Source organism: Acinonyx jubatus, chromosome C1 (assembly GCF_027475565.1).
Source record: "Acinonyx jubatus isolate Ajub_Pintada_27869175 chromosome C1, VMU_Ajub_asm_v1.0, whole genome shotgun sequence".
NCBI classification, from domain to species: Eukaryota; Metazoa; Chordata; class Mammalia; order Carnivora; family Felidae; genus Acinonyx; species Acinonyx jubatus.
Window position 1 is genome coordinate 133182501 of NC_069381.1, and position 25649 is coordinate 133208149.

The window sequence follows — 25649 nt, forward strand, 5'->3', positions numbered from 1 at the left end:
GAGCGCCAAGAATTTGGAAAGGTGGCGTGCTTTTCCATTTGACAAGACCACCATGGCGGGAAGGTAATTTAACAGGAAGCAGAAGTATATTTGGGAAAAAGACAGAGGTTTGGCCTGCCAGAAGACTTCGAGTCACTATGTATGAATCTGGTTTCTCTTGTGTGTACTTGGACCTTAAAGAAAAGGATGCCAGGAGGAGCACGGGTAAGACGTTGCTGATGGTAGCGATTCATTCACAGGGCAGGATGGTGCAGTGTTAAATACGGGAGATGGGTTCTGGAGTCTGACTGCCTGGGTTCAAATCCATCTTTTCGTACTAACTGTGCAACACAGGTAACCTCTCTGTTAACCTCTCTGAAGATCAGGGTCCCTTTAAGTAAAAGGACCTGAGGATCCTTTGGGGACCCAACTTATGATCCAGGCATAAGGAGTAAAGGAGACAACATAGGTAAAGTGGTTCGAACGAGGATTGCACGTAGTAAGCACTCAATTAATGTTAGATAATTTTATTCATTTTTATCCATACATGCTCAATAATTCTCAAGTTATAAGCAAGATAAGAAGAGTACGTGGAAGAAGTAAATCTGAAGGAAAGAAGACAGGTGGTAGATGGAAAATTTCTTGGTGCTTTAGTTGCTAGGGCATGCCTGAGTGGAGCTGTCCTACAGCCTCCTTTGGATGTCTCATCAGCTCAGGAGCAGAGAAAAGTGGGACAGTTAGGTGACTTCACAGATCGGCTGTGAATAATTGTGAGTGAACATCACAGTTGCCACAGTTGGTATGGCTCTCTCTTTTCCAAAGAAACAAAATACAGAGCAATGCCCTGAGAGAGAACACACTCTCCAGGACAACTTTCAAGACCTGGTGGAAATGCTTGGGGGATGCCCATTAAACTGCAGTCTATTATATAGGTATTCTATGATTGCAGACAATCGATTTTCAAGGAATTCAATCAATAATAAACAATATGCTTAAATATATTAATTCTACATTATGAACTGACAACCTGAGAGAATGAAACGTACAGCTATTATGCCAGGCAAAGGACAGAATTTGGGCGTAAGTGTAGGGGGACTGACCTGTATCTTGATGAAATAGTCTACTAATCTCCAGAAGTGTCACTAGTAAGTATTTAATACATTCAATTTAAATGAGACCTGACTTGGATGTTCATCTTTTTTAAATCTGTTTGACTGGTTTACCTGATTCAAATCAAGATGGTCTGGAATTAAATTTCTATATGGGCAAGATTCAGAAAAACATCCAACTTGACACTGAGTGAATCAAAACTTTTTTAGGGTAATTTTGTTTCTCTAATCTCAAGGTTCATGATTCACCTGACAGCTAGAATGATAACTGAAGTTAATAAATGGAAGGTTTGTGGTATGAAAAATATTATCACATAACTGAGAAACAAAATTGGTAATTTATTTAAAACTTTGACTTTATCTACTCAAAAGTAGAAATATTTCTATTACTTTTCTGAATAAGGTAGGGTTAAGAGTACCTACCACAATGTCTCAATAGAGAAATTACTCAAGACATGTCAGATTTAAATTGCAGTGGAATACAAAGGAGTTCTTGACAGGGTCTAACGGGAGTTTCAGATTTTGTGTTTCACAGTCCTGGCCTGTGACAATTAATCCCGTTGAAGTCAACATTTGGAGAGTATTCCCTTTCTGTCTCCCAGTCCCGATCCCAGGCCTAGGCCCCAGGAAAAGCAAGCAAGCAATACGCCATGGGTAAAGGAAATTAAGCATTGTGCCTTTGGTGTCTGCCTAGGAAATAAATTAAACAGGTCAAGGTAAAAGAGCACAAGGTCTCAACAATAGGTAGCTCGTAATTTCCTTCTTAATTTAAGCCATCTTATATGTTAAATTGTAGAGATGCAACAAACACACGTTATCAAAGACACATTTGTAGTTAGCACATAACCAAATGATGATTCAACTTCATTTCCCAAACCTTAGATTCAGTCAACCCAAAGACTGTTTTCACTTGCAATTTTCACATTAGTACATTCCCAAAGCATTACTAGTGCTTAACATAAACAAACAAAAGGCTTCTGGGCCCAATTAGGGAAGGGAAATGGACTAAATTTTTACGTACATCATAGTGCTAGAAAAGTCATGGAGAACTTCACATTGATGGAACCTAATACACTGACAGTAGTAATGTCATGAGATGTTTGGTCAAGAGACCAAAAAGTTAACACACTGGAAACTTGACAAGCTAGGAAGCCAATGGGAGGAGAACTAATCACATGTTTAAAGAACCCATTGGATGATTAGCATCTTGTTGCTATACATTACTTCCAGACAGCAGATCTTCTTACATCTTAAGGAACCAGAACATTTTATTTTTATTTTTTAAAATACAGCATATTTTGCAAATTGGTGATGCATATTTATGTTTGTCAACTTTTGGGTCTCTCAACTATCTATATGCCTATGAAGTTTATGGACTCTCTCATTTGTAAGAAATAAAGATATTGACTGGATGTCAATATGTATGATAGCCCTCACTAAAATAAAAGTTTTAGACTCACCATGTAGTAAATGATAGAGTTTGCATATGGTCATATAATAAAATCAATCAGAGAGGGAAAGATGCCTTCAGTGATGTGCCTATTGTAGCTGAATAATGAAATACAAAATATATTTGAGGTTGATTACAATATTAAAGTAAATTTAGATATGAAAATATCTTCATAAATATTTAAATAGGACTTGGTAGTAACGAAAACATCTATGATATCTGGGATAAAAGACAAATACAGGAAAATTCTGACGTTTCAAACATTGAATTATATCACACAAGTGCAGAAACTATCGGGATTTGCTTTTCAAACTAGGTTGTCTTTGGAGTATCATTAGTTGAGCTTTTAAAACAATATTAACTAATATCAGACAGTTGAAGAAAGAGAGAATTGGTGTGGCTGCAGTAAGGGTACTGCTATTTACCAACCTTGTTCTCTTCATAAATACCCTGAACACCTACTATTCACCCAACCTCCCCCACTCGGGCAGGTCCTGGTCACTGTGCTGCCTCCTGCACATGCCCAGTGAGGGACAAGGGCAGATGATGAGGACGAGTGCTCCCCAGGGATATTTTCAAATACTAAAAAGGGCACAGTGTACTTCATCAGAATACAGCAGAAAGTGTTCACATTACCTTCTCTTATCTTTTTCTTTTTTGTCTTCATCACTTTCCCCCCAAAAGCATTGGTAGGCTAATATTTTTTTGCCCTATGTTAAAATGTGTGATACTAGACTTCTTCGTTTAAAATGAGAGTTTTCATATCATTTCCCCCAGCCAGTATTTCGCTTGAAGACCTACACTCTTTCCTTTTCCCATCTCGGGCCAGTACAGCATGCCAAATATCCCGAGGAGAAAAGTTGGAAACAGGTTAGGGACTAGGGACAGGGATGGGGCTGGGTTGCTTTGTGGTCAAAGGTGGAAGGAGAAGGAGGCAGGGAGCGAGCACAGGTGTAGCTCCACCACGGGGCTGCGGAGCAGATCTGGGATTGTGGGAACCAATGCTGCTCCACATTATGGTACTTCTCCCTTGGCTTGAAAGATTAACCCACTATCTCTCTACTCACTCAGAGGGAAGAACAAGGCTGCGATCTTGTCAACTCTGTATGATTGTTCCTAATCGGTAACGCATGCATTGGAAATAACCTAATTAAATTTAGAAAGTTTTATTGTCATCTTTCAAATAGAAGTAGCTGCAGTAGCTCGTCTGGCAGATTACTTGACTTATACCTTTCTCTCTCCCAGTCCTAACACTTCTGCTTTATTCAAAAAATGGCCAATTTATAAGCCCAAACAGGACCACCTCCAAGTCGTAGCTTACTTGAAGTTTGGGTGATCAAACTAATATATGACTGGCTGAATTTTTCATTAAATTTTCGCATAAACAGAGTCACTACAACTGAGGAATTTGAACACATTTTCCGTAGCGGGGCCGTGTCATGCCATTTCATTGCCCTGGCCACTTAAATATACCTTTGACGGGATTTGTGAATTTGGCTTCCAGATTAACTTGAAAGATCTGAAGACAAGCACACGCATAAACACACGAATGATCCAATAAACAGGCAACAAAAAAGTCCTACTGAGCTAGGCAAAAGCATTATTTCTTCCTTGTTGAAGGTATCAGCATATGTTCCATCTTATGTTGCACAAGTGTACTCATTAAATATTATGAAATGTACAGCAGGCCGGGAAGCTCTAACTAGCTAGTCAAAGTCACTCATACCTGTGTGTTCGTATTTATGTCGCAGAAGGGAACTGCTTTTCTGGAATGTCTTGTCACATAAGTCACATGCATACATGCCACTCTCTGTCTTCTTGATCTTCTTTCGAGACAGACAGGAGTCGGAGTCTGTCATGTCATCTAGGCCTGACATGTAGTCTTGTGCTCCATCAAGCAATTCTCCCTGTGATATAATCACATAGTTCAACACAGTCTCTTCTCTTTGTGTTTATACCAAACAACTTCACGTAGGCTGACATTTGGAGAACCTCAAAAGTGCTGGCTATTAATCGATCTCGTTTGTTTGTTTGTTTGTGTGTTTTAAACCTATTACTTTCCACGAATAATGGATGAGGTCTCACATTTCCACAAAAATATAAACCCTCTCTGCCCTGCATGGTACAGCTCATTGTTTTTCAAGGGTAGAACACAGTCAACTCTGAAGGTGAGAAAAACATAACATTTTCTAAAATCCTTAGTTTTCTTTATATTGGGAAATATCCATGAGTGAACATTACACATCAGAATTTGTGTGTTTCCCAGCGTGGTTAACTTTAGAAATGATCTGTAGCTGTAGAAACCCCATTTTAATTGAATTTTATATTTAGGTACAAAATGTTATTATTATGCAATCTATTTAAATGTATGTCTACCAACTAAAGGCCTCAAGCTATATTTTTATATTTAATTTTCTAATTTGAAATAGGGAATATTAATAACACTTTTTATCAATGTTCTATCTATGTTAAAACAGCCTTCAGCATTGAGCAATAATGAATGTGGATCAGTAAATTATTAAATTTCTTGATATTTATTTTGTCTTGATCCAAAGGAGTGCAAACTTGCATGATAACATACATTTCCATTTGCTAGCTCACAGTTCAGTTTTCTTAGACTACGTTTGCACTAATTAATATTAGAGGAGATTAAATAGGCTTAAATACATTTACAGAGAGGGCAGATGCACTGGAAATTGGAATCCTGGAACAGCTGTTACAAAGGTACACTGCTCCTTGTGCTCCTATTTTCCAAATAGGGATTATAATCCGTGTTGTTAAAACATACCTGCTTTTGTATTCGAAAACCATAAATTACTTACTGGTTCAAAAACTACGTAAGAAGTCAAGTGGCATGCACAAAATATGTTCTAAAATACTCTTCAAAATACACGATTTTCTATAAGACCAAGTACATGTCAAATTTGTACATGTAATGATTGCAAATTGTGAACATCTATGCAAGTATGTGACTGTTGTAAATGGTAACTTTTAGCGTCTACGTAAGCCCTGTCCAATATTGCTATCGATGTGTGATTCTAAAAACATACAGATCAATCTAAATAAACCTCCAAAACAGGTATTAAAGTCTTCCTCTTTTTTAGGGCACATGTGCTTCCACAGAGCAGTGTTCCACTGATTCTCCACTTATTTGGCTAGCCCACTCAGTTTGAGGTTCAAGTGAAAACAAACTGCCATGTCTGCTGAAAACACGGCACTTGGTTTTCTCACTAAGATTTTTTTCCCCCTACGTGCGCGTACACGGTATAATATAGTTTTCATCTCCTCTGTTCGGAGCAAAAGGATAGGTCTCATTACCTGAAATCCTTGTTTCCGCTGGTACTTTCTCCTTTGCTGCATGTCAGCAAAAGTAGCCGCCCCAGTTGGGTAGGTATAGGCCATATGTGGTAGGAAGCTCATCTGATCCAGTCCTGGGTATGGTCGTAGCCCAGGGATGCTGGTCTGCACTGGTGGCATGAAAGTGGCAGGGGGAAATGCGCTTTGTGGAGGAAGAGCTGTGTATAAAGTTTTGGCACTAAAGGGGTTCATGCCGAACACTGGGTTAGTGCTTTTGTTGTCCAGATTATTTGAGTTTGAAAACTCCTTCTTGATAAAAGTCAAGTTTAGAGGCTCATCTGAGTTTTCAGATGATGAAGAAACACTGTTATGGTCTAAATTTATGCTGTTAGCTTTCGTTTTGTTCTTCGTGGCTATAATACTTTTGGGTTCTTTCATCTGTTTTGGTAATGACAAGTCCAAAGGCTCAGCCTGCAGCTCCTCAGAAGAGAAGCTGTTTGGAGTGTAAGAACTACTGTGGGAGTTTTTAGAAGATGTGGAGGAAAGATTTAAGGGAGAGGGAGTATTACTCCTTGAGTGGTCCAATTTTTCAACTGGTTTAATATTGGTGAAATGGGAAGGTTTGGTTAGCCTGAGAGGAGGATCACAATTCGTCACACTGTTGTGGAGTTCTGCTATGGATGGCGATGTTATGGAGTCCATAGGCTTTACGGGAGACCTGGGTAATAAAGAGTCTTTTGTGGGAGGGTTACTGTTGGGAGCTAGCGGCTTGGAGTTCCTTTCCAGTGATGGTGACCTGGAATTCGAATACTGGTAGACTTTTCGTTGCTCAAACCATTCCTTCACAAATTCCTGAGGAAGGCCCACAGCAATGGAAATTTTCAGCAGTTCATCAGAATTGGGCTCCATGTTCATAGCATAATACGCTTTCAGTACAGACATGTGGTCCTTATATGGGTTGATGGGGCTTGTCATTCCTTTCTCAGAAAGTACAGATGACAAGAGGAGGGCTTTATTATCAACAAAAACTCCGGCTTTGTTGGGGACTATGTTGTCATGAGGTTGCAGGACTGCCTTGATCTCTTCATTCATCTTACAAAGGTAACGTTCATGCTGATGCAAGGGAATGGGGCCAGGAAAACTTTCTTTACAGAACTGGCATGAAAATGGAGTGGATATGTTGTGGTTCTCAATCATTTTATCATCAGTGACCAAATCTATTAAAGTACGTAGCTTCTCTTTCTTTATATTACTGATCTGTCTCCTTGAGTCAGTAGTCAAGCTCTGGAGGCAAGCTTTGGCTTCATTGACTTTTTCTAATGTATAGTCAATAATACTTTTAGTGGCACCATTATGACTCACTACTGGAAGACCTACGGGTGGAATATTAGGAGAAGTGACTCCTTGTTCCTCAGGTTGAGAGCATGGATCCTTCATGTGATAACCTTTCAACTTCGAAATTTCTTCAGCCTTGCAGTCCATTTTTTGCCTGGAAACCGTATTGTCCACAATCTGTAGAACCTTTTGAACCTCGCTTAAGTTACTATTCATTGCGGGGAATCCGAGTAAAGGGGTTTCCATCCCTACACCTAAGTGCTGCATTGGACTCTGGGCAGACGGATGGACTCCCAAAGGGCTGGTGGCTCCAAGTGCACCATTCATAAAGGGACTAGTGCCACTAAACCCGTGTGTGGCCATGAGAACTTTATAGTCATTGAAGTCTAGTGGTTCTGTTTTAATTTTAAGTAAGCCTGTCTGTTCAGACATACTAAGTGGTTTTCCATTCTCCAATTTGTTTCGTAACTGGGTAATAGCTGAATTAGTAGGAGAAGAAGAAACAGAATTAGGGGAAGAACCCGTCTTGATATTGTTTCTCATTCGGCCATTTACAGAGATTAAACCAATACATTTCTTGCTGCTGATGTGTGAACTGTAGGAACCAGAATGGGAGAAACGTTTCTTGCAGTTTGGGCACTCGTACGGTTTTTCACCTAAAATGATAATCAAAATTAACATTACACTTCTTTGATTGGGTAACAATGACGATTGTCTGCCAATACAAGAATCTGTGAAACCAAATGGAAGGAACAGAATGGGGTACCTCTACATTCTAGGTGCTTAGCTTAGAATTATGTGGCCGTAACTGTTTCTGGGTTTTATCTACCCTGGGAGAACATAATTCAAGATGTTAGCAGTGGAAGGTGAGGGCTATCTATGCCTTTTTCAGCCAAGATCCCAAATCTTGTCTTGCCATCGGCAGCCTCCTATTTAAACAGAGTGTCAGATTAATGTGTGGTCAATAGCACAATAAAGATGTCACAGTATTTAAAGGGAAGTGTAGCCATGGCTTTAATCAACTCTGTAGAGATTCCATTGATTCTACCAATCCAACTAGTCCTTTGAATAGCATCCAATTTGGTAATAAAATGCTTGGCAGAGCTATCAAAATAGTTTTAAAGAAGAAATCTCAGTGGTAGGATGCTGTTCTGTAATATACAGCTCCCAGGAATCAAGGAACATTTATCATACAAAAGCTCTCATCCAAAATTCTTCAACTTTTTCTTTCATGGTTAGGTATCGAAAATGAATACCCTTCCGAATTTGCCAGCTGAGTTTCTTCAGGTCAGAAATACTTAATCTGTAGAAGAGTGGCTGAAAGGACGAGAAGGAGCCTCTAGATTTTGTAACAAACCAAAGCATTTGCAATTTTTAGGAAGTCTAAGCATTCCTCTTTGATTTGTAAGATCACGCTATTGGTGGTACCATCAGTCTCAGGAAGGCAGAGCAGGCCCGCACAGTTTATGAAATAAAAGCATAGTTCCAAAAAGCTACAAACAGGATTGTGTAAATTTCAAACAATCTTTTAAAACTCTCCTAATGACACAAAATGCAAATGTGAGCACCAGCACCTCTGCTACTCACCACTGTGAATTCGCAGGTGTTCTTTCAGATGGTGTTTATATTTGAAAGCCTTGCCGCACTCTGTGCATTTGAACTTGCGATTACCTGCTCCTTGGGTCAGCATTTGGTGCTATAAAAGGAGAAAGACTGACATCAGTTTTGTGCAGGGGGAACAAAGGAAATTTGTTACAAATATTTTTAAAAGGCCTCTATTTTTCAGACAAGCCAAAAGGTTTGAGTGCATGTTTATTTATTTGCCCAGTCTTTCAGAGTTGCAATAAAAGTGATAATATTGGCAATAAAATTGGAACAAATAAAAAAAAAAAAGGGCTTTCACATGCGCATCCAACACTTGCTTTAGAATTATCTCTGTAGTCTCTTTTCCGAAATGTTTCTTTGAGCCTTTGGAGATGAGAAAGTAGAATTGTAAAGATGTTTGTGGTTCTCTGTGTTTATGGCACATTTTAAAATCTGAAGATTCCCTGTTGGGATGTAACCGTTTTGTCAAGGAAATAAATAAATATTATCCTGAAAATTCTACACAGCCTCCCCCAAAACTCCCCATGCAAAGAACTAATTTTATCAAATTTTCTGTATCAGGGTAAAAGTGTATCTCATACTGAAGCAATATCAATTTTAAAGAAGAAAAAAAAAAGCACACATACACAAACAAAAAAATTCTTGACTATAAATATTTCATTACACGATAAGCATGTTTAAATATCCCATTCACTGTGCTAGCAGCAAATGTAAACCCTGTTTTTCCTGATGTGCTGCATATCAGATTTGATTCATTATCAAATGTAAGAGACAACATCTTGGGTTATAGCTGCTTGAGCAGTTTTATCACAGGCCAGTAGGAAAGACTTCAACGACTTTTCATTTTCCTTTTTAGTAGTGTGCTAGGGAGTAGGGACAAAAAAGAAGAAAAGTTTGCTGAAAAGACAAGTTAAAAGCAGCAAAGATATAATCAAACACAGCTGACCTTTTTGAACAAGGGAAAAAAAGCTCTGTGACTTAGAATTCTAAAAAAAAAAAAAAAAAAAAAAAAAAAAAAAAAAATACAGTCATCCACTCTGGATGCTCAAGGTAGGAGGTCAGCCTTTTTCAAGCAGCAATGACACAAAAGCCTTTTGCAAAAAGACAGCACAGAAACGGTATGACAACTGCTAGGGTGTGCTGAATCTTCCCACATTCCTAGTGAGACAGATGGTGTTACATGGGACACAGGGAGGTTTGTTCAAACAGCAGCAACCTTCAAAGATCAAGCGGAGCCCAGCCCGCCGAGCGCCATTGAGGGACCAGCGCTCATATGTTGCTGAGTTGCATAAACAAACAGCAACAGCTGCTTTGTCTCCCCCCACAGCCCTCAGAGGACTACTATAAACTTTAGTTGTGCCACTGTTAATATGATACAATCATTTTAATTTACTAATTGTAAATGCCATGAGCAAATGAGGGGACTTTTCAACACCAAAGCTACCATTCATAATGCGCCAACACAATCACACTTCTGCATGTGAAATTTAAAGCAGTTATGCTAGATAAATATCTAGGCACTTTTTTTTTCCTAGAGATTTTGTGCATATAAGCAAGGGGAGATAAACTGTTACATAAGTGTAACTATGCAAGCATAGTTTTTGTAACTGAACTTTGAAAAACGTTCAGGTGACAAGTCCAATCAGCTATAAATGGAATGATTTTCATAAGCTGTTCTTTTACAATAGTAAAATTCCATAATATAGTATCATCACCATTGCTTGATTGTGTTTGATTATCCTCATTTTCCTTATTCAAAGAAAATAATGCCCACAAGAAAAAAGCAATGTAAGAATTTTATAGAATATCCTGCTTAATAATTTTTAAAACAGATATGGTAGCAAGGCTTATATGGGAGGATTCCAGGTCTGTAAGGCCAGTTACTGGGACTTCAGGCACACCATTTATGTTGCCACTGAAACACATAACATCAATCTGCAGTCAATTCTCCTAGGAGAACAGAGAGAGCAGTTTTGCCACAACATGTAGGGGACCCTGTTGGGACCCACGTAAGGGACGAATCGATCGTATTCCACCACTTTAAGGATTTAAGAGGCTGTGCTTACCTGTTCAAGAGAGAGTTTTTATTTTTAACACAAACAAGTCAACAGAGGCGGAGTGATCTTAACATTTAGCCACAGACAAACGAATCAAAAGGGATCATTTTAAATACACGTCCAATATTTCGGTATTCATCAGTCTATTTTATGTATGTGTGTAATCTGCCTTTTGATTTTTTTAAACACTTCATTAGATTTCATAAACTAGTAGCAGCTTCTAAAAATACTCTAAGTAATTGAAGGTGTTGTGTGACAAACGAAAGAAATGCACACTTCTTTTACTATGACTTAGATCCCATATGAAAAAAATTTTTTCCGAGTAAAAGTAGGTGAAAAATGGAATTAAAATTGCTGAGATGTTTAATAATGTATAATTAAAATGCTACAATTTCATTCACTTTTTGTGGAACATAAAAATGAAACTAAAGTCAAGTTAAAGTGCAAATAAAATTTCTAAATTAGAAATTAACACACTCATTCGATCGTGAACATAAGACTATTAAATCATATTAGAAGAGACCATCAAAAAATCATTTAGACCTCAATTAAAGCTATTACCATTAAAAGATCTGCATCTTCAAAATGCCATGAAAAATTAATAATGATTGCCAATCAAAGCAATATCGTTTCTCTAAGGGGTTATTATAGAAAGAAATCACTTAAAACCAACCCCCCACCTGATCTGTCCCTGGCTTGTGCGTCACCATATGCCGCTCGAGCTGGGTGCGGTAGGCAAACGTGTAGCTGCAAAGAGGGCAGGAAAAGTTCTCTTCATTCTTCTCGTGGCGGTACTTGATGTGCTCCTTCAGTGACGTCAAGCGCTTGTAGCCCCGGTCGCAGTAGGGGCAGGTCAGCAGTTGGGCAAAAGCATCTGGAGTTCCAGGTGGCAGGTCTGTAGCCGAGAGACGAGAGGGAGAGAAGCAGGCCAAAAGGTCAGTAAATCAATGGCAGCTAATGGGCTGCCTGCCCGGGATGGTCTGACAGGAATCCCTGCAATCTGCTCGGCCAGAGCGCCATCGCCGCCCTCGGCCTGGGCGCGCACCGGGCCCCTCGCACACCCGGCGCAGACGTGTCGGAATCAGCTCACACTGCGCTGGGAAGTTAATTAATTACGGGGCGCTTTTGGGGGGAAATTTAAACAGCTGATGAAGGAGGAAATTCTCCTTAGGCGACTGACAGTTCGGAGTGAAACCTTTGGTCACATGGGACTCGGGGATTCACAGCGTGGGAGAGCTTTTCAGGTGTCAGAAGAAGAAGAAGGGCAGGGTCACTGTTGCTAAACTTTTGCTTTTCTTTTTTTCTTTTTTTTTTTTTTTTTTTGTGTTCCTCCAAAGTGAAATATCTCAGAAACCTAGGAATCAATTCCGATATTTTTATCTCTTAGGAATAGGCTCTAATTGTTCTTGTTCTTTATTGGATGTACAAATGACACAAATTTGCTGACAAAAAAAATTTCACAATACCCTAAAATTACAGTTCTAATCTTTGCTCATGAAATTCCATGCCTCTGCAGCTGTTCTTCAAATTTTAAGGTAAACACCCAGGCATGTAGTGCATTTGTAATTGTAACAGCTGCAGAGGTCAGCGTAGTGGCTAAAAATGAATTACAGCCTCACCATTTTCTTCCTGCCCATTGGCCTCTGGCGTGCCGAGGCGAGACAGCTCCTCAGGGGCTTCTGGGTAAATAATGGCCGTGTCACTGCGCTGAAGGTACTCCTCGATGCTGACTGCGTGGCCGTCGCGTTCCTCCAGTTTTCTTTTGGCAAAGTATTCCTCAAAGTCTGATGTGCAATTTGCATTCTTGACTGAAATCACAAAAGGAGAAGAAGCGTCTTTGCAGGGCCTTCTTCGTGGGTAGCCCAAGCCCACGCACATCACGGTTACAACGAAACGTTGACTTGCAAAAAAGACCACACACACCTAATTTATTTGTAAGAAGTGTTGCAGGTGACCGGTTATTGATCGAATAATACATGCAAAAAAAAAAAAAAAAAAAAAAAGACACTTTGCTTTAAGTGAAATAGGCACATTTTTTTTTTCTCCTTCCTGGAATACTAGTCTGCATAATTCACAAAGAATGAAAGACATTTTTCAAATTTTTTTAGGGAAAATTAAAAAAAAAAAGAAAACAGAACTACATTCTAAGACCCATAACATGAGAGATAATATGAATTCAAAGCTACTATAACAGTCTATATAAAACTTCCTCTTCTTTTGAGAAAGGTATATTTAATTTTTTATTGTCCACTAAACTTAAAGTGCTTAACCACAGATACATCCTGTTGCTAAATATAAGCTTTTAACCTTCCACTCTCTGAACATCACAGGTGGCCAGGACTACACAGTCTGACACAGATGTGAAAGGACAGATATTCCTAGAGAGATAATAATGGGACTTTGTTAAAGAGTCATGGGATGTGGCACTTTATCTTTCCTTATCAGTATTTTTTAAAGCTGCCTGAAAATAAAATGAAGCTCACAATCAGAAGTAAAATAAAATGAACAGAGATGCTTAATAAAAGCAAAAGAAACAGCTATTCTGCTGTGTGATTTTGAAGACTTGTAACTTTTGTAATTATGACTCCATTCCCATGAATTGGATAATAGTTGTAAATCAATTGTAGCAACTGTGTCACAAAACTTTGTATGTTTGAAACTTCTAGATATGTTTCTGCAATAAATTGTGGCTTAAATACCCTAAATAAAAAGTTTTATGCATAAGCCAGTGTTGGGAGTGTGGCTGGTATGGTAGTATCCACCCTAAGTAGGTGGATGAAAGTCATTTGCTAGTATAATTAGGGGGTGGAGCCCTACTTTCATAGTTTCTGAGAGCAGTTAAGCTTCGTTCACCCTATATTCCCCACCTCACCTTCTCTGCCATATAAGATATTAAAGTATTTGCCATACTAATTATCTCTGACAGTTTGTGGCAGGATGATGTTTGAGCTACTCAATGTTTATTTTTATTTCATTTTTATTGTTGCCTTCACTGTTACAAACTTGTGGATTATAAATGCAAAGAACAGAAAGTGGGAAGGGCTTGATTTGATAAGCAAAAAACAGATTCATTTTCATCCTGCAGGAAGACATGAGAACGATCAGTATAACTGACATTTTCTCAAAAATAAAAACAATGTTACAAACTCACATGTATATTCCTCAAGGAAGTTGTGTGGTCCTATGAAAGGGGTGGGGTGGAACCTGATGGAGTCTAGAAGATCAGGAAAACTTTAATTGAGAAAGCATGAAGTCAACTAACTTTAGAAGCTGGGGAAGAGCAGCACATACAAGGAGGCTGGAAAGAGCATGCTGCGTATCACTATCTAAAAAGACAGTGCTGAGTGCAGACAGCGAAAGGGAAGCAATATGATGTGAGGGTAGAGAGGCAGGCAGGAACCAGAACATGTGAGTGTTAAGGATTTGAGTTTTACTCTAAGAGAAACAGGAAGCCCCTGAAGGGTACTAAGCAAGGAGATGATTGGATGAAATTGTGAATTATCTGCATTTTTATTTTTTTCATTTTTAAAAAAAAAACATTTATTTATTTCTTTTGAGAGAGGGAGCGTGCACGAACAGGGGAGGGGCAGAGAGGGACAGAGAGAGAGAGAGAGAATCCTAAGCGGGGATCCATGCTGACAGTGCAGAGCCAGATGCAGGGCTTGAAGTCACACACTATAAGATCATGAACTGAGCCCAAGTTGGAGGCTTAACCAACTGAGCCACCGAGGCACCCCTTATCTGCATTTTTATTTTTTTATGTTTTTTTATTTATTTTTGAGAGAGAGAGAGAGAGAGAGAAAGAGCGAGAAGGCACAGAGGATCTGAAACAGGTTCTGCACTGACAGCAGAGAGCCTGATGTGGGGCTCAAACTCACAGAACCAGAAGATCGTGACCTAAGCTGAAGTCAGAGGCATAACCGACAAAGCCACCCAGGCTCCTCCATCCCCCATCTGCATATTTAAATGACAACTCTAGCTACGTAGTACGGTGGGGATTTCAGAAAGAGAAAAGTGGATTCTGGGAAACCAATTTGGAGTCTTGTCATAAAACAGGCAAAGATAAAAGTTAAGGAATTGGTGATGGAGACTATGAGAAGTGGCTAGACTTGAGAGATACTTAAGAAATAAAAACACTAGGCTTGGGGGAAGGATTGGGTGTACTAAGGAGGGAGAGGCTAAGATCTTTCCTTGGGTTCAAGCTTTCCAATTTGATGGATGATAGGTGACAGTCACCAAAGCAGAGAACACCAGAATTCTAAAAACACTTGAAACTATGAACTAAAACCTTGTACCAAATAAAAGAAAACTGGAGAGCATCACACTTTGTAAACTATTAAACTAAGTGCTAACAATCCTGAATAGTATGACCTCTTTTTCACTCCAGGTTCTAACAAGTTGACCAAGAGCAACAGTCTGATTCCAACACCTATATTTCCTTCAAATACAGGTTTGGAATGTGTAATAGTAGATTATGATTTTATATCTCAAAAGTTGTTTAAATCTTTTCTTAGAATCTTAAATATGTATATATTTATTTCTTAAGATGTTATTTGTAAGTAATCTGTACACCCAACATGAGACTTGACCTCACAAGCGCAAGATCAAGAGTTGCATGCTCTACTGACTCAACCAGCCAAGTACCCCCAAGTCTTAAATCTTTGAAAAGAATATGAACATCGATTCAGATCAATTTTCCATGGGTATACTCGTGATACCATAGATGCTTTCCAAATGGTATTTATTGGTAGTGAATGTCATTCAACTTGCACCATTAAGTCTCTAGAGGGTACGAAGAAACGACAACTTGCACAAACTCTTTGTTCATTGTTTTGGATCATTGAAGTGACTTTACATCTATCAAAAATCACCTTTTGTTTGTAAGGGCAAGAAAAGATAAGGGGGACAAAATGGTGGATCAAAGATGAACCACTTTTGAGCAACTTGACTGATTTGACCAGGGACTCACTTCTTCTTCAGCACTGTGGCAGTAGGAAATAATATAGCAGCTCCTTTCTAAACCCAGACCTATTAGAATGTTGTCAAATGTTTAAGGCATGACTTACTTAAGCTTTTCAAGAACACTGTCCTACTTGACAATCGTTAGTGAAGCCTAGTAAACATGGATGGATGGACATTTTAACATCCTAATTTTATCTTGATATTTCAGCAACTATTGGAATTATCTGGCTATCTTTTCATGAATTTTCATTTGCATATGAATGTTTCCATCAGAAATGTAACCAAATGCAAATGCAATCGGATTTGCATTAATAGCCTTTTGGCTTAAACAGGAGGAAAATTCAGATTTTTCTGGATAGGCAAACTAAACTGCATCTAGAAGCACTACTAGTGTTTGGAGAGGCAATTCAGTTGTTAGATCAAATTTGGGTATGCTAGGTTTCAATGTCACATGTGATTGGGACAAAGACATCAAATCATATTCTCTCTTTAAGGATCATCTTTGATCATCTTTGTATCCTGAGCTTTGAGCATATTGCCTAGAAATTAGTAGGCTCTCAAGAATCATTTATGGAATGAATGTGGAATAAATTACATGCTTAACATTAGTCTTGGTGTAAAAGTCTTCTAATAAAAGGAAGCATAAGATAAGATACCCACAGTTGAGCTAGGAATTCAGACCTGCTATTCAGGCAATTGTAGAACAATTATGGAATAAACTGTTTAGTGATGGCCATAAATATTTGCAAGAATTCAAAAGGGTTCAGTTGAGTATTCAAAAAGAATTTAATGAAGAAGATAGCACTCAATCATTTAAATCTATGTGCTCCATCAAGATTTTCTTCATGCGGTATAGGTATGCTATTACCTATATATGTCATGTATCTAGAGTCACTTAAGTGGTCTAGATTCTAGACTTCCATGAACTAGTCTAGGTCTAACCAACACAGGTATAATGTGGTTTTCCCTTGGTGTTGCTATGGGTACTTGTAACATATGGTTTTCCCGCTCAGTACCACAACATTTTCCTTTGCATGGCATCGGCTCCCCATATTCTCTACTGTCAAACTTTATGGTACCCAAGGGAGCTGCCATGTTAGTGCATGATTCTGCTCCCCTAGCTACAATGGCTTAATCTGCACCTAAAATGAACTTATTTTAGTTCTCCATTCTCCAGGCCAAACTGTTGATTGGTTCAGGGGTAGCCAATGGATCCAACTGAGTCAGTAAATCATTTCCTTATGATTTTAGGACTTTGTTCCAAAGAGAGAATCAAGAGAATTTATTTCCCTCAAGTAACTGCTGCTATAAGATGTAGAACAAAGGAATTGATATATCTCATTGTAGGGTAAGAAGATTTATGAAGAAAGAGACTGAAGCAGGTATACAAAGAAAAGCAAAGACAAGATGGCAAGTCCTGATAGTACGTTTCTAGCTATATTTGCTCCTGAGGCCAAGCTGCACCTGTGTCCTTCCAGTGGTTCTGTTGTCAATACTCTTTAGATTCTGTGAGTTGAAAAACTCCCCTTTCTACTTTAGACTATGTGTGTTTCAGTCTCTAAGATCCAAAATCACCCCACTTGTTATATTTGAACAAACAATGGGATTAATTTTTGGTTACTTTCAAACTTGTTGAGAAGGATAAAGTTTTGGTTGTATACAGAAGTTTACATTTTTGGTTTTTACAAAGATTTTGTAATACTGTATAGTGGACATAGGAATGAGGTAGAAAATTCACTAGAAAGTTACAGAATTCCCCACTGCATTTTCTATTGTAAAATCAGCTTCCTTTTCCTTTTTTTTTTCTTTCTGTAATCCTCTTTACTCCTTGGTCTCCTTGGAAGAACTGCCAAAACACACTGACAAAGGATATTTGCATGATATTTATGATCAAACCATAACAAAAATTCACAAGAAACCTCAAGTGATTTCTTCCCATACCTTCTCCAGAGATTTTGCATTTAGTCCTAAAATTTATCCTAATGTCTTGCAAATATTTCAACCTCCCCTAAGGTCAGGTAAACTTTTCTCTATCCAAAAAAAACCAAAAACCAAAACAATGCATTAATTAAAAATGTTTCTTCATCACCACGTGTATTTTAGTATTGTTAGGATGAATTTCTAGGTCACTTCAAGTTAGAAAAGCCTCACATTTCTTGTCAGTATGTTGTTCACCCTTACAAATGTTGCTTTTAAGAACATATTTTTCATTTTAATTATTTTAGAGGGAGAGAGAGAATGTGCGAGTGGGGGAGAGGGACGGGGGGGAGAGAGAGAGAGAGGGAGGGAGAGAGAGAGAGAGAGAGAGAGAGAGAGAGAGAGAGAATCCCAAGCAAGCTCCACACTTAGAGCAGAGTCTGACACTGGGCTCGATCCCACGACCCTGGGATCATGACCTGAGCCAAAATCAAGAGTAGGACGCTTAACCGACTGAGCCACCCAGGTGCCCCACTAATATTGCTTATTAATGATACTTGCATAAATACTTTTATGTCTATCTTAGATATTGATATTTTTAGATAATGATAAATATAAATATGGATTGACTTTTAAAGTTATTCCTTAAAAAATCAAGTGATGTTGACAGAACTCTAAATAAAAGAGATATATTGGTCTTCAAATCAGTCACCTCCCATAATCGAGTTTTTAGGACACTTTCTCAAAGATACTTAAAAGCGAGGTTTGCTTAGTGTTTACAAATAGTTAAATCATAAATACTTATTCCTTCTCTTTTACTGTTTCCCTCTTTACTTCCATCCTTTTGCCATTTATTTTCTTTATTTGTAATGAGCATGTGTTCATGTACTCTATTATAACTGATCTAGTACCCCACGTTTTCAATTTTCATTAAAAAACTGAAGAAATATGTTTGAATATTATGCTAAGCCATTTTAATGAACATAAAATGAATAAGTAATTCTTTTGGAAAAGAAAACGTCTTGGAGGGTCGAGAAAAGCTGAAGTAAATACATGTAAGAAACCGAGTAGAATCATTCATCCATCCCATTGTTTAATAACTGTTTATTGAGTCCCTACTAATGCCAGAGAGTGGGCTTTGGGATGAGGATCCAATGGTGTTGATTGATAATTGCTTTCCTGCTTCTGTGATTCTCATATTTAGAGATATGTACATGAAATGCTTGTGGTTCTGCAATATACACACATATAAACACATAAACATGTAACAAAGGATTGTGTGTGTGTGTGTGTGTATACTTCTCAGCAAAATGTAGAAATTATGTACATATCATATAATCTGATATTTACTCACTTCATATGTCAAGGTAAAGGGACCTGAAGAAACAATCACAAATCTAGGTAACTGTGTTCATCATCTCTTAGAAAAACAGTCTCTTTACTAACATTTTAGAGGATAAGAAAACATGGAAAATTATTTTAAATTTAGTCTTCTCTATTGAATTTTTAAAGAAGCTCATACTCCACATTCGTTGAGGTATATAAATTCTCATGGCTACCTTGTTTAAAGTTGACTAATTAATGAACACAAGCATTTTACCATTAAAAATGCATGCGTGCCTTTCTGTAGAAGGCTTCCAAAATACATATTGGCACCAGATATCTAAAAACAGCTGTGAAGGAAGAGGACGATCTTTTTCTCATCACACTGCTACACGGCAGGCAGCCCCACAGAGCCTGGACTGCTACAGAGGTGAGCGCAGAGACAGAGAAGGCTCCTTAAGAGCGACGAAGCTTTCTTTTCTTCTTGGGAATTAGCACAGCGCCTGGGTCCATCTCTCCGCACCTCAATGGGAGCTCCCCAAGTGTAAGAACTTTAGGGGAGAGTGGCAGAAGGAATGGGGGGGGGATGAGATCTCTGCAGGATCAAATGTCTCCCTAAACAGCAGGAAGCAGCCCAGTCAGGGACACAGTCTAATTTCAAAATGAGGTTTTATATTAAGGGATTGTGAACATCAAGATTTAGAGACTACTAAACTTGAGACAGTTTTGATTGCTATGTATTGGTACAGAATCCATGACTTTAAAGGAAAAAAAAATCTCAAGTAAGTTCAAGTGTATTGACTTTTCACATTACTGTGTAATCTAAAATTTTGGACTTGGTATATTACTGAAAAGATTCTTAGACTCTGTTATGATATGTTAGAGGGGTTTGTAAAGTAAGGTGTCTTGCCCAGCAAATCCGCGCTCTTTTTATATGCTTTTTGTAGAGACACACAACAACTGAAGGTGTTCTAGGACACTGGTTTTCACAATGTGGTCTCCAGGCCAGCAGCATCGGCATTACCTGGGAGCTTGTTCAAAACAGAATCAGCAGTCTGTGTTTTGACAAGCCCTTCAGGGGGTTCTGATGCACTCCCAGTTTAAGAATCATTGCCCTGGGAATTCAATTATCTGCATCACCCAGGTAAAGAAGGTATTCAGTAACAGGGTTTTGGGAAGTAGCTCAGAATTAGTCCCATATCATGTGGCCTTCCTGAGGATCTCTACCTGAGTTCATAACCTCTTCCTGCACTTACTAAACATCATCTTCATATCTCAATCGCTGACCTTATCACATTACATTGTAACCCTTCGTTGACCTGCGGGCAGATTGCGTTTTATTCAACTTTGTACCACGAGTGCCTGGTACATTGCCTGGCTGGCACACAGCTAATGCTCGATAACTGAACGATTGGACCAGGTTCACGGTCCCTGGGCAACCCATTTTGGCTCAGCAACTTGTGATTTTTAATCTCAGTATCTTCATCTGTGAAATGAGCTGGTATATGCTTTCTGGGGTATCCTTGAAGTTTCAGAATTCCATACTTTCAATTAATTAATTGCCCTATCAATTTGCTTATTTATTCACTGGCTAGGCCTAAAGAGGTTCATCTATATTCTTTTCAATTAAAAACTCAAAGCAACATAGCTTTCTGATGAAGGCAACATATACACAGATTAAGATTTTGGAGGTGACTAGAAACCATTGACAACTTCACAAGGAAAACAGTGCTTATTAAATGTTTGTGGAATGAATGAAGGAGTCACTCAAGAAGCTTGGGCTATCAGTTATTTCTTGTGGGAACCCTTGCTGTGAAGTGGAGATAGCTGCTGCTAATCGCAAACAAAGCTAATAAAACCACAGCATTCATCAGCCAGGAGGTATACACTGATTACAGTCTGAACATGGCCCTCCTGTCTAACCAAGTGCTACATCTGTTTTTCTGTCCTCGAAACCTCTCTTTTTCTCTAGTGTATTTACTTATTTTTTATTTTTTTATTAATTTATTTTTAATGTTTATTTACAATTTTGAGAGAGAGAGAGAAAGACAGAGAGCGAGAGGGGCAGGGGCAGAGAGAGAGGGAGACACAGAATCCGAAGCAGGCTCCAGGCTCTGAGCTGTCAGCACAGAGCCCGATGCGGGGCTTGAACCCACGAGTTGTGAGATCATGACCTGAGCTGAAGTTGGATGCTCAACGGACGGAGCCATCCCGGTGCCCCTCTCTAGTTTATTTTTAAAAACTTATTGTACGGAGTGAACTAAAAATCTTCAAATGAGGATTTACATGACATACCTGATCACAAATCTCCTCCAACACATAAGAGTGTGACAGATATTATAAACAACAAGAAAACGACATGCTTTATAATAGTATGGTCCCCTCCTTTGAGTATTTAGGTGTCAATTGAATGATCTCATAAACTGATCTTGCACAACTGAGTAACACTACACATCCACTCAACTCTTGCTGAGAAATAACTTATGATCAAACTTGTGTGGCTTCTGTTCCCCACATAAGAAAGATCGCTATTTAAAGTTTTTAATTTAGGGGCACTTGGCTGGCCCAGTTGTTGGAGCATGCGACTCTTGATCTCGGGGTTGTGAGTTCAAGCCCTGTGTTGGGTCTAGAGGTTATTTAAATACATTTTTAAAAATATTAAAAAATATTTAAAAAGTTCAAGGATTTAATTTACACTCCATGTAAAAATAATATGAGGAAATTGGAAGTTATTAAACCTAGAGGATAATAATGGTACAGAAAATTTCGTACTCTTTTTCCCACTTTCTTCTATGAGAATGATGTGATGCACAGAATTTGTATTTAAAGAGGCCAAACCACTTGCCAGCCTCCTAACCTTATCATTAATATCACCATTTTAGGGGAGTTATACCTTGACACGTGGTGTTTCTTGCTTAGGCGAGATTTTCAATCTAGGTCTAGAGTCTTTCACTGCTCTGGAGACCCCTCAGAACTCAGAAGAATCTGGTAAACCTGGACATAGCTGGCATTTCTCAGTGGTGGTGAATCCCTGATCCCACCCCTTCCCATTCTGGCTTATACTCTGCTATTAGCCTAATGCATTTTGTGAGCTATATGCAGGACTAATTACACTACATAATTTGTGGGGCCCAGTGCACAATGACAACAGCAGAACATTAAACCAAAGTCAAAGCCCTTCCAAATGTAGGGCCCTGGGTATAATACCATGAGGCAGGACCATCTCCTTCCCATGCCAACTAGCTCAGCCGGTGCTTTGTTTTCTTTGTTGATGCTTCCCAGCAAAAATTCATCAGAAGAAAGGGTATGGTGGGGTGGAGTCCAAAATTTCTAGTCTAATTTCCTCCTTTAACAGATGATACAACTAAGGTATAGATGAGGCTTATGATTCATAGAAAGTTAGACAAATAATTTCTGGAAGAGCTTGATGGAGCATTCATGTATCCTGACTCTTAACCCATTACTCTTTCCACTGTATCATAGTGACTCAGTATGAGAGAAAGAGAGAATGAGTGAGAGAGAAACCCATCTTTTCAGTTCTTCATTATGCCTAACTGATTTGACATGATTTGAAGAGGTCCTAGATGCTGACAACATTGCCAGCATTATAAATAGTTCTAAATGACAACATTATAACACCATAAAATTAGTATGGGGGAAAGCCATGGTGAATGCTGACTTCAATATAAATAAAAGATGAAATTTTAAACTTTTTTCCTTCATGTTCCTGCACTTCTGAATCCTATACACTTGTTTCATTCCCTACCCCCCCACCCCCACCCCACTGGGCAATCCACATCCAAGTCTATTGGGGTAAAGAGAAAACATCATAATAATTCTTCAAATTCTCTAGTCAAGATGCTTACTTACAATTTCCATTTAATAGTTAAGGATTTTGTTTTCCTACTTTAGATAGTCCTTATGTTTAATCGTGTTTCTAAAGGCACTCAGTATGGAATGACTTGATTGTAAATAAAGAATGTCTCAAGTTTGACTTAGGACTAGAGAAAAAAAAAAGACCAATCCTTTATTCATGGTTCATTTTGCTTTTCCATTCCACATATTACTTGTTTATCCCCCCACATGCTTAATGATCCCCTCCTACATGCGTTGCACTTCTTCAGATTACATGAAACTATGTCGTCCTGTCATAGTAATACCCCATCCCTCACAGACCTTTCCAGTGCAGCCGCTCCTTCTGTCCTCTGTCAAAGCTCACAGAGCAAAGAGGATGGGTCAACACACTCCTCAGTTCACATGGCCATTTCTAACCAATGTTCCTATGTTATTAATTTTCTGTCCGTTTGTTGGTTTTGCTCATTTATTCATTAATTCAACAAACAACCTGTCTGTCAACCATCAGTTGTATGAACACTGTGCCCATTTAGAGGGAATTTGGAGCAGAGCAAACTTAACCTCTACCCTCAAAAAACCTCCAGTTTGTAACTGCAATTTTCTGAAGCTCTAAATCCATTTTTGCCATCATGGTTTAGGATGCTACTTGCATAGCTTAAGTAAGATGATACTTGTCCCCTGGTTGTATTTACACCAGGCTGCCATTACTATCATTCTGGGAAACTTCATGGCTCAACAAATAGTCCAGGGGGATCCTGGCTTCGCAGGGCTTTGAGGTTCTTTAACAACAGGGATGGTCACACTTTGGTGTGGAGCTCATCCCAGGACGATTCTATCCCTACAAACCAGAACTTGAAACTTCCGTTCACTGATTTCAACCTTCTGCCCTTCCCCATCATTCAGTTCCTCACTCCCTGGATGCAGGTCCTTCCTTGTGATGACCAGTATTCCTGTCCATTTCACCCGGTCTTCTTTTACTTGCCTCAGTTCACCTTGGAGCTTGAAATCATTTCCATCCCTGTCCTTTATTTTTGTGTCACTCTTGTCTTGGCAAGCGAAAATCCAGCCCTGTTCTTGCCTAGAGTATCAAAAATGTCTAAAGAAACATAAATAATCATACAGACTTGTTTCAGTCCATGTTATCCAAATGGGATATTCTTTTATGATGGGAATTGAACCTCCATACACTGCCCACTGCAATTACTCTAAATTTCCATTCTTCAAGATTCCAACCCCACTCCCTTTCCTTACTGTCAATTGATCATCTCTTTTCCTACTTACCTCAAACAGTGCACGCAACCCATATGACGTGAATTCTCTGAACTACCCTTAAATTCGACCAGAATCTCTATAATCATTCTCCATTTTTCTTTTGAACTTACTGCTAAAAAAAATGTGCCTCTGCCCACAGCTAAGGCTATTCTCTAATGCTACTTCCTCATAACTACTGATAACTTACTCCATCCTTTACCCAGTCTCCTTTTACATTTTCAACTTTCTCCATGCTTCTCTTCTGCACAGAGCCATGTTTAACAAGCCTTTCTCCTGACGAAAATGTTCTCTGAATTTTATGGTCTTCTAAGGCTCTCTATCCTCATGTCTCCAATATTTGACCCTACACTGTCAAAAACCCTCTGCAATATTTAACACCTTTCACTTGAACCTACATAGCTTGTTGCATTTCAAATAAAACAGCTTAATCCGCATATTGTTATAATATTAATAACAATAATAATGACGGCTAGCAATGACTGAACATTTATTATGTCTAACATTGTGCTAAGCAGTTTACACACATTTCCTATTCATCTACCACTGTTTTATTCACCCAGTTGAAGGTAAGTCCTTAATGACAGTGACTATTCATTGTATTTTTCATGATGTCTAACAAAATGTCTTAAACTTCGTAGGGTCACCCTAAGTGACTATTGATCTGAATAGCTAATGAGGCTATTAATTATTTATTTGTAAATTTTGCTTTCATGTCATTATGATTTTTTTAAAAGATTTTATTTCTAAGTAATCTCTACACCCAACGTGGGGCTCCAACTTACAACCCCAAGATCAAGAGCTGCATGTTGTACTGACTGAGCCAGCCAGGCGCCCCAGGATTTGGCATTTCTTAAGAACACAAACTATGTCTTCTATTTACTTACAGTTTCTTTCTCAAACCTCAGTTCAAATTCTGCACACAACAAATACCCTGACGGAAAAGAATAAATGTAGGTATCTTAGTGGTTAACAAGCGACAAACATTTTATTACTTGTTTGTTTGTCATTCAGGACAGGAAGAAGAACAACATGTAATTCCTGATGCTAGTCAGTGATCAAGAAAAGTCTTTGACGGATTTCATCATTATACACAAACACTGTACATCCTCTTCTACATTTAAGAAAGGATGCTAGATAAAGATGAAATGAGATAGAAGACTAAGCAATTCCTTCTTAAGCTTCATATTTTGACCTCAAATGCATTGTTGGAGCAGTGAAAAGACATCTTTCCTACAGCTTGTCTGCTTGGTTTTCTAAGCTGTCAAAGGAATTTAATGGGCAGAGGCTCTCAAAATTGACTGGTTAGTCCCTCCATTACAAATCTGTTAAATATTGCAATTTAGTTTTCTAGAGAAGAAGTTAGTGAGGAGCCAGTGTTATTGGGAGGTTCAGCATCCATTTATTTCTTAGGGAATAAAAATGGTTTAAAGCTTATCTGGAGATACAAACCAACTGGCAAAATAAGCAAATCAGGGTAAGCATCTAGTA

The 25649-nt window shown here is 38.6% G+C and overlaps 1 protein-coding gene across 6 annotated transcripts in view; it reads right to left on the reverse strand.

The window, feature by feature from the left end:
- The window catches only part of ZEB2 (zinc finger E-box binding homeobox 2), a 133685-nt gene that overhangs the window by 7098 nt on the left and 100938 nt on the right, over positions 1 to 25649 (reverse strand). For all 6 annotated transcript variants that reach the window (XM_027055838.2, XM_027055839.2, XM_053215014.1 and 3 more), the window contains 5 exons: positions 12452 to 12640; positions 11513 to 11727; positions 8758 to 8866; positions 5857 to 7826; positions 4265 to 4445 (listed from right to left, as the gene is read on the reverse strand). In XM_027055838.2, the coding sequence (XP_026911639.1) occupies positions 4265 to 4445; positions 5857 to 7826; positions 8758 to 8866; positions 11513 to 11727; positions 12452 to 12640 (2664 nt within the window). The remainder of the gene's footprint in view (positions 1 to 4264; positions 4446 to 5856; positions 7827 to 8757; positions 8867 to 11512; positions 11728 to 12451; positions 12641 to 25649) is intronic.